This window comes from Parasteatoda tepidariorum, chromosome 10 (assembly GCF_043381705.1).
Source record: "Parasteatoda tepidariorum isolate YZ-2023 chromosome 10, CAS_Ptep_4.0, whole genome shotgun sequence".
In the NCBI taxonomy this organism is placed as follows: domain Eukaryota; kingdom Metazoa; phylum Arthropoda; class Arachnida; order Araneae; family Theridiidae; genus Parasteatoda; species Parasteatoda tepidariorum.
The window spans coordinates 25,238,888-25,249,355 of record NC_092213.1 but is presented as its reverse complement, the minus strand read 5'-3'; the positions used below and the strand labels follow the sequence as shown (position 1 = coordinate 25,249,355).

General features: G+C 29.7%; 1 protein-coding gene across 1 annotated transcript in view; it reads left to right on the top strand.

Annotated features, from left to right (window-relative positions):
- The first annotated feature begins 1,601 nt into the window (after nt 1-1,601).
- LOC107437477 (uncharacterized) overlaps nt 1,602-10,468 on the top strand; it is a 255,881-nt gene continuing 247,014 nt past the window's right edge. The window contains exon 1 of the mRNA XM_043045034.2: nt 1,602-1,760. Within this exon, the coding sequence (XP_042900968.2) occupies nt 1,665-1,760 (96 nt within the window). The 5' untranslated portion in view covers nt 1,602-1,664. The remainder of the gene's footprint in view (nt 1,761-10,468) is intronic.

The following is a 10,468-nucleotide window of genomic DNA, read 5'->3' as shown; positions in this document are numbered from 1 at the left end:
TTAAATTATTGTAGACTGAGCAATGACATCAGAGGGCAAGTTTTTGTGAAAATTAACGAAATAAATTTTCGTACTGTATGGTAATAGCATTTCTGGTAAAAACAAACAAACCTGATTCTGGTTAATAAAAAGAATATATACTGTATTTAAATAATTCATTTGATACTTTTTCCGCTCATATAATAATGGTTCACCGGAAATTCTGGTTTTTAATTTTTAATTAATTTAATTTTACTTTATTTAAAATAAACAAATCTTCTTTAAAACAATTAAACCATAGTTTTTTATGGAAAAAGTATTTCCTTTTATGAATGACCGCTGCATCGTACACAGAACTATTATTTTAATTTGAAAATGTTTTTAATCTCTATAAGATACGAATGTTAAGAAGTTTCCTTTACTACCTCATAAATTAAATACGCAATAAAAATATTTTGTAATAGTTTTTGGAATATCTAATTATTAATATCTATTATTATTTTTCACTGGTTATTTAAAAACTACAATATTTTTATAAATATAAAAGAAAAGAAAACTCTTGTTGAGTATATTTAGGGAAATGAATAAGATATCGTGTATGTTCGATTTATCGTGTATGTTCCACCCTGTTTCATTAATAATTAATTAAAATAGTTAAATAAAACATATAAATACTTACAAAATGAATTCTATCATTTTCCTCTCTATGCATCATTAAATATTTAAATATATTAGAGTTATTTTAACACTTCATTTGACTCGAATTAAGCATATAAATATTTATTTTTTAATAGTAATTAATATACAACTTTTTATATTATAAATATTTGAACTACAAATATATAACCTACATTATTTCAGATTATGAATTCCTAAAATGTAAACTTTTAAACAACATTATTTAGTATTATAAAAATTTAAGCGATAAATATTAAACCTACATTATTTTAGATTAGAAATATTTAAACTAGGAATATTTAACTTACATTATTATAAACTTTTAAACTATAAATATTTGACATCAACCATATCGTTACTGAAATTTGAACTCTATAATTTCCTGCTCTGGTATTTATCATTAAAAACTTAAACACATTATTTAGTTATATAACATTCCATTTAAATCAAGTTAAACTTATAAATATTTTTTATTAATAAACTATAATTATTTAACCTACATTATTTTATTTCATAAATAAATTATAGATATTAAACCTACGCGATATTATTTTATAAATATTTAAGCGATAAATATCAAACCTACATTATTTTATGATAGAAATATTAAAACAATAAATTATAACAAACATTACATTACTACAAATATTACTTCCATTATTACAAACATTTAAACAGTAACTATTTGACATTAATTTATTATATTAAAATTGAAACTATAAATTCCGTCATTTACTCCTCTAGTATTCTGCTTTAAAATGTTTAAATATATCACGGAGTTACTATAATATTCCATTTAATTCAAATAACTATAAATATCTGAAATCTTCAGTTGTATATTTGGCGAGAAATCTCTCTTTTTACAACATTTCTATCGCCAAGCTACTAGCATCCTGGCAACCTTTGAATGGAGTGAATTTTGCGGCCGGCGACATCTCTCAGTCAGTGGGAGTAAAGTATTGCGGGACAGAGATCAAGTTGGCGTGTCTTCCAGCGAATTGTCATTGATGCAGAGCCAACAGCCGCCAGAAGGGAAGTCCCTTCCTATGATTAACTCCTTCCTTAATTTATGCCGTGTCTGCCCTGTACCTACGGATGATAAGGTAGGTACACCTGTACTTCATAAATATGAGAAAAAAAATTAGGGGGCTTAGGGATTGTTAGGGGGCGTGGTAAGGGCTTAGGGGTGAGAAGACTGCGCATGGAATCTTTCTTAACACCGAGGAATTTTTCTTGAAAATTTATAAAGACTTGCTTTTTGTACTTGCATAATTGTTCAGCAGTACAGTACTAACTTGAATTATTCAGCCTAAATAATTATTAGGCTTTAAAGTAGATTGATAGAAATTAAAGTTTATACAATTTTCTCATTAAATCCTTATTTTCTAACAGTTATAATGTCCTTATACCGGTGATACCGGTAAAAGTCAAAATATTTTCAATTTATTAATAATATTTAGGTAATCAATGAAAAGGACTAATCAAATTATATTAAAGTAGAAGGTACTAAGAATAAGATAGTTAAAAAAAAGTGGATTTCTAAAAATTTACTAATTTAAAATTGTGCTAGGTACTTTGCTGACAATCAGATACTAAATCTGTGTATGTGCCCTTTAGAATGTGGCTTCATGTTTAGCTGCATAGCATTAACTTGAAAATCATTTAGTCAAACAAATAAATTTGCTTTGTGAAAAGTATTGCTCTCTGAAGTTTTAGCAGAAATAATTATTAGTCTTAAATTGAATCATAACTTTTCCGTTTAATCCTAATTTTTTTCTTAACTATTGGACACTTATCAAAAGCTGATTGTGATGGTGTTATCTTAACCTAATTTTGATTTCGACTTTGCTACTTATAAAAAAATATTAAGAATAATTTTGCTTAAAAAAAATTCTGGCTATAGTACTTTTTTCTATTGAAATTTAGGAGATCAGATTATATCAAGCTCTTGACGCAGAATTTTTGTTAAATTTATTTTTCATATTTTTGCATTAATCTAGGCTAAAATGAATATTATATTTAGCACTTTAATAATTTATGGTTCTGAAATAAATATAAAACATCGGCATCTTTTCTGCGTTAAAGGTAACATCTTTCATGCACGACTTACTTCCAAACGATAATTTTTCAAATTTGCACTTATTCGCATATATTTACATCTAAGAGAAACTGCAATTCATCACTGAAATTTTGTTTAATTTGCAAAATAAATTTTTGATCAGTTTTTGTACATGAATGAATAAAGAATTTTCATTCAGTTACTATCAGGATGTTTCTTAGAATTAAAAAAATNTATATATATATCTGTAAAGTTTAACTGTTTTAGCGTTCTCCCGTTAAACTGTTCTAAGAGCTTGACTTCGCGCGCAGGTCGTTTGGCTATCAAAGCGGTGGTGCTATCCCGTCTGCAGAGGATCAAAATTGTGATGGCATGTTTTCCAAAATGTCGTTAATAGCCCATTGTGCAGATTTAGTGCGACGTAAATAAACAACAGCTGCAAAACTACAACCACTATTTCATGCTCAAGAAAATTATAATTTGTTATAAAAACATTTCATGAAAACTTAAGAAAATGCTTTTAAAGAAATGCATTGAAGAATTAATTTAAAGTTAGTTAAATAAGTTTAAAGTATTTAATCTATTTTTTTGTTACACTAATTAATAGCACTGTTTAGATCTTGAAATACAACACTAGATTACTTTGTTTTAAACTCTTTCACACTGTAAAATATAAGGTATTAAGTGCTGTAATATTATCAAGTTATCGTTCAATTGAAAGGTTTAAAATTAGTTTATACATATTTTTTTTTATTATTGGGAAACTAAGTAAAATTTTTTTTGTCGAATTGCAATGTCTCTGTCAGCAGCATGGCAATTTTGGGGAAGAACTTAAAGGTATTTATAGAAAACTTTAGCAATTGCTTATGTTAATTTTTCTCACTAGAAAATCTCTAAATTTACTTTAAAGCTTTATTGTGAAATCAACTTTAACTTAATTGTTTTCAAAATTTAAATTTAGGGCTGCGTCGCCCTATAATGTCCGGAGATATCAACTTGCGCCGCTTTCTGGGCAAGTTTTGTCCACTGGTAGTTTTCATGTAGGATTCTTGGTTTAGTAAAATTTGAATTAAGTTATTTTCCAACAACTACACGTAAATGTTGATCATGTTTTCATGAAATTTCATTTTTTTCCATTTACTCTTGAGGCACGTTAGAAAGTTTTGACAAAATTAACCGAAATTCAGAAAACCAGTTTCTTGTCCTTAACCATTCTAAAAATAAACAAATTTTGTTCAGTTAAAAAAGTCATTTTTTACAATTCTTAGGCAATGAATTAATTAGTGACTTTTTTTAAACAAAAGTGTTAATAAATGATTATCCGTACATAAGTATTTTTCATTGAAGAATTTATTTAGCAATAAAACGAAAAGTTAATTCTTAATATTGCTTTAAAAATTTAATTTGTTACTTTTTATTTATTTAACTCGATATGGTATCTGTGATTTTATTCCTTGAACTAAAGTTCAATAAGTTCTCCTTTGGTAGTAAGATTACAGATCGGATTCGAATCGACGGTTGAGAAACAATGCTCTAGCTTTAGAGTAGAAACTCATTATATATTTTTATTTACTTGTATGTTTATATGTTATCAATTTTATAAAAAATGATAATATATAAACATATACTACAGCAATGATGCAAGCAAATATAAATTTTTGTCGAGAAAATGTTAATTTGTTAGTATCTTTTTAAAAGTTTATTTCGCTGTATGTAATCATCGTTTGCTATATTTAATAAGGAAGCCTTTTTTATACTAGGAGGAATTTTTCCTTACAATATTAAATGAAAAATTTATCCTTGATATTTTATGAAGGTTATCGATATTGAAATATCCAACAAAAAGTTATAAAAGCTGATATAATAAGTGTTAGTTTTGCCGATAGTCTGTTGGAATATCTATAAATATACAAACTGTCATAGTTTTTCTAGTTCTATGTTTTGAAGTTATTTGTGATTGATTTTAAGCGACTGTAAACGACTGATAAAGTTTTAGTTTCTCATTGTAAAGTTGCTTACTCGAATTTCAATATCGCTTTTTGATCACTGTAATGTTTAATCCCTATAACAATTTAAATCTAAGTAATTTTTGTGATAAGAATGAAATTTTTCTTTCACTTATGTTTAAATGGTAATCAGTGTGATTTTTAATTTTTGTTAATAATGATCTACGTACTCAAAAGTAATATTTATTCTCTCTGGTTTCTTTTAAAACGTTTTATTGCCACTTAAAAAACTAATACAATAATTTTATGCTCATGGTTTATTTTTTTAAAATTAGTATGACTAATTTTCATAATTTGTTTCTTATGCTTAAATTCTGCAATCGACTTTTCCTCATTGAATGTTTGAACATGATAACAATTTAAATCTATGTGATTTTTATTATAAGAATGAAATTTTTCTTTCATTTATGTTATAATGGTACTTTGGGTGGTTTATGATTTTTGTTAATATTAATCTGCGTACCCAAAAGTAATTTTTATTCTTTCTGGCTTATTACAAAACAACATGCAATTGCCACTGGAAAAGCTAATAAAATGAAAAGGATAGTTTTATGCTCATGGTGTATTATTTTTATTACTGTAACTAATTTTCATGATTTGTGTTCTTTTTATACTTGAATTCTACAATCGCCTTTTTATCACTGAAAGTTTGACCATGATAACAATTGAATCCATGCAATTTCTAATGATAAAAGTGTAACTTTCACTTCACTTACTTTAAAATGGTAATCAGGGGGATTTTCAATTTTCGTGAATTAAAAATCACCGTTCTTAATGTCACTACTTCTTATAATTTGTGTATTTTTATATTCGAATTCCATTATCAACTTTCTGTAATTTAGAATTGAAAGTTCCGAAGTCGAAAGTCTAAGTCATATGATAATTATTTAAGTCTATGTGCTTTCTACGACAAAAATAAAATTTTTCTTACACTTAAGGCCGTTTTTGGAAGGTGAATAATGATGTTTTTGATGAAATGACGTTTTTTTGTGTGAATAATATGCTATTATCATAACTCGTGTTAGTTTGCTACCGTTACTCATGATTGTTAGAACCAGCTTAGCCTATCTAAAGCCAGTGTTGTTTATGCGTAGTTTGAAAATGGTGCAGAAAGTCAAGATGGAGTAAAGCCACAGTTTTGTGAAGATGAAAAGCGTTAGTAGTCTAATTTTTTAATATTTAAAAACTTATTCCAATGCTGCATTATCTGAGCTTATAAAAAATTGCAAAATATGAGAATAAGGTAGGGAATTTGATAGTTTTAATATGAGTGGAAAAATGTTGCCAAAGTGGCGATTTTTTAAAAAAAAGTTCAATAATTTTTAAAATATTTATGCTATTTGTCCGATCTAAAGCCCAGATAATTTTTCACGGCAAGACGATATATATATATATATATATAGTTAGAAATAATCACTTTGCTTCAAGTGTTAGGCACTTAAACTGCCGCCGTTTTATTTTCCTTGGCGAGAGAACTTCGAAAAACCTTGTCAATTAAAAATTCTACTCATGAAGATCTTTAATTTTTGTTAATATTCATCTGCTTATTCAACTGTAATTTTCATTCTCCCCGGTTTCTTTTAAAACTTGGTATTTTTATTTGTAAAACTAGCACATGATCATGATATTTTATATTGGTAGCCTGTTTTTTCTTCTTTTCTCATTAATGCTTATATTTTGTGTAATTTTTATAAATAAACTCTACTTTCCTCTTTTTATTATTGGAATGTTTGCTCTTGCTATCAGTTTAAGTCCATGTATTTTTCTCGATCCCTGTTAAATTTTGTTTCACTTAAGTTATGATAGTAATCAACAAGATTTTTACTTTTTTTAATATTAGTCTGCGCATTCAAAAGTAGTTTCAAAAGTTATTTTACCTGGTGACTTTTGAAACATGTCATTGTCATTTGAAAAGCTTACATACTCAGAGAAAAAATATTTGATAAAATTACCGTACTGTGTGGTAAAGAAATTTCTGGTAGAAAAAACCGTACTTCTGGTTATTTTTCTCTTCGAATGCCCACCCGGATATTCGTCATTCCTGCAAAATTCTGGTTAATGAACCAAAGCATACGGTATTTGAACCATTCATTTAGTGATTATTCTGGGGGTCTGCCAGGAATTCTGATTTCCAAAATTATTGTCCTTACTTCCATAAATTTAGTAAAAAATTCAAAACTTTCAAGTAAATTTAAAAGAATAAATGGTTTTTATGTCATGCTATATCAAAGGTATCATGATAAAGTTACTAAATTTTATCTCATTTACCAAATTTTATCACATATTATAAAAACATATTTTATTGTTAATTTTACCAAAATCGTAACCAAAATGCTTCGGTATAAAAATTACCGAGTATTTTGGTGTTCTCTATTCTGGTAGTTTTGACTATACCTTCTTTCTCTGAATATAATTAAGGTAATTTTGTGTTTGCTATTTTTAATATTTAATATATAATTTTTGCTACTTGTTGCGGATATTTTTATTAATGTTATAAATTCTTATAATTTGATAACTTGTGTGTTTTAAATTTCACAGTTTATACTAATTTCATTTAGCTTTCCAGCTAATTAGGTTTGCTAATTATGTCGTTTAACGTTTATCACGTTTATGTTTATGTATTTTGTAATTCCCTAAACTATCCTTTTTATCTAACTGGAGGGCGCTCTTGACGATGGGCTCTGGGGTGCAGAAGCAGATATTCCGGTCAGGTGGTCAGCCGAACGCGGAATCCCCAGTGTTTAGTTCCCAAGCATGCTTGGTATTCATTTATCGACCCACTGAAGGGATGAAAGGCTGAGTCAACCTTGCCCGGCCCCAGGATTGAACCTAGGACCTGTGGCACAGGAGTGTGAAGCGCTACCACTCAGTCACCGGGCGTCATCTTTTTTGTTCTATTGTATCTAATTTGAAACTTTATTTATTATTATAAAAAAACAACTGATTTCGCTATTTTTTGAAGTTAAATGTATAAAATTACGCAAATCGTTTTTAAAAAATATAACAACAAAAAATACCGGTTTAGATTAAAAAAAGTTTTTCTTGAAGCAAATTTATGAGATAGGCATAAATTGTCCCTACCAGATATCGTGCTCTGAGTGTAAAATTTTTGCATGAGATGGTGCTGCAGTAACTAGACATGTAAATCAATAAAAAAAACAACTAAAATCGCATAATAATTTTACGAAATTTTTGAAAGAAATAAAATCCTTTTATGCTAGGTATTTTCATAATGTTTTTTTCGAAAGCCATAATTACATGTTGTTATTGAAGAACAATATTTTTAAGCATCAAAACGTAATGGAGAAAAAGGTGAAAGGGGATTAAAGAGCCACCTGTCGAAGCATTTTTGAACTAAAATCAGGAACTCTGGGGAAAAAATGTCTAGTTACGTGAATTTGTTACAAGGTGATACTCTAAATCCTAAAAAGGACCGAAACATTTAACCTTAATGTTTGTCAGGTTTTGACGCCCGGTGGCTGAGCGGTAGCGCTTCGCGCTCCCGTGCCACAGGTCCCTGGTTCGATCTTCGGGCCGGGCAAGGTTGACTCAGCCTGTCATCCCTTCAGTGGGTCGATAAATGAGTACCAAGCATGCTTGGGAACTAACACTGGGNAGCCCGACGACCTGCGCGCGAAGTCGAGCACTTTACGGTAGCACAGTTTAACGAGGACCAATACCGCACACCCTCGGTCCCTACGCAGACTGATCCAAGTGGTCACCCACCCGCTCACTGACCGTAGCCAGTGATGCTTGACTTCGGTGATCTGCTGGGAACCGTGTCTTAACGATCAGTCCACTGCGGGACATGTTGTTATTGAAGAACAATATTTTTAAGCATCAAATCGTAATGGGGAAAAAAGGTGGAAGGGGATTAAAGAGCCACCTGTCGAAGTATTTTTGAACTAAAATCAGGAACTCTGGGGAAAAAATGTCTAGTTACATGAATTTGTTACAAGTGATACTCTAAATCCTAAAAAGAACCGAAACACTTAACCTTAATGTTTGTCAGGTTTTGACGCCCGGTGGCTGAGCGGTAGCGCTTCGCGCTCCCGTGTCACAGGTCCCTGGTTCGATCCTCGGGCCGGGCAAGTTTGACTCAGCCTTTCATCCCTTTAGTGGGTCGATAAATGAGTACCAAACATGCTTGGGAACTAAACACTGGGGATTCCGCGTTCGGCTGACCACCTGATCGGAATATCTGCTTCTGCACCCCAGAGCCCATCGTCAAGAACGCCCTCCATAGGCTGTCGCGCCACTGAGTTTAGTTCAGTTAGATAAAAAGAATAGTTTAGGGAATTACAAAATACATAAACATAAACGTGATAAACGTTAAACGACATAATTAGCAAACCTAATTAGCTGGAAAACTAAATGAAATTAGTATAAACTGTGAAATAAAAACACACAAGTTATTAAATTATAAGAATTTGTAACATTAATAAAAATATCCGCAACAAACACAAAATTACCTTAATTATATTCAGAGAAAAAAGGTATAGTCAAAACTACCAGAATATGGTAAAATTTCCTGGAATACCGAAATACTCGGTAATTTTTATGCCGAAGCATTTTGGTTACGATTTTGGTAAAATTAACCCCAGAGCCCAAGGTCAAGAAAACTGAGATGGGCACAGTAGGCCTTTGCCCTCTATGGGCTGTCGCGCCTCTGAGTTTAGCTTAGTTTGTCAGGCTTAAGAAGTTCTTTTATGTATCTTTTTTTTCGTTCTTTAAAATTTTCACTGAAATATAGAGAGAGATTAATGTCAAAACATTTTGTAATATAATTTTTGAATGATATAAGGATCATACGGGTGGAATATGACGTCAAATAATCATGAGACATGATCTGATATTCAAAGTACCATGGAACATTGGTATATAGCAGAACAAAACAAGGATTAAATATTGTGCTACAAGTCTTATGTGAGCAAAGTATAGTGAGGTATCTTGAGAGAGAATTTATACGGACAAAAAGTAGTGGAGCAAGATTTCATATGATATACGCTATCATTTTTCGTAAAAATGCTGTTTGCTAGCTGAAACAGTGTTAACTTATTTAAGTAATAAAACTCAGTAAATAAATTTTACGTTTTTTCAACAACGGAGAAAGAACTGATGAAGGTATACTAAATAGATTAAACAAAGTCCGAAGAAGTTACGCTATTCTCAAAAAATTCTGGAGAAACAAAAACATTAAAAAATAAGCAAAAATTAGAATTTTTAATACTAATGTTAAATGTGTATAACAATATAGATTTTAGACATGGATAAGCAATAAAAATAACATGAAAAAATTTCAATCATTTATTAACAACTATTTAAGAAGAATCTTGCGTATCAAGAGGTTATATAAAAATTTGCAATGCAGTAATCCTTAGAAAAGCAAAACAGAAAACGTTTGATTTGGAAATTAGAGAAACGGGAACGGAAATGGATTGGTTATGTTCTACGTAAGCCTAAAAAATTGAAAGTAAAACAAGTTTTTGATTGGAACCCTCAGGGCGATAGAAAATGAGGAAGACTTAAGAATATTTGTTGAAAGACGATTTACGCAAACTGAGAACAATAGGGAAAAAAACATGGAAAGAGGCAAAATATCTGACCACGGATGGCAGAAATCTTTTGGGCTTTCTGCGCAAGACTCTCTAGTCGAATATCCTTTCTGAAAGGTAGTTTCAATAATAACAAAAATTTATATTACTAATTTAAGGTAACAAAAACGCTATATATATATATATATATA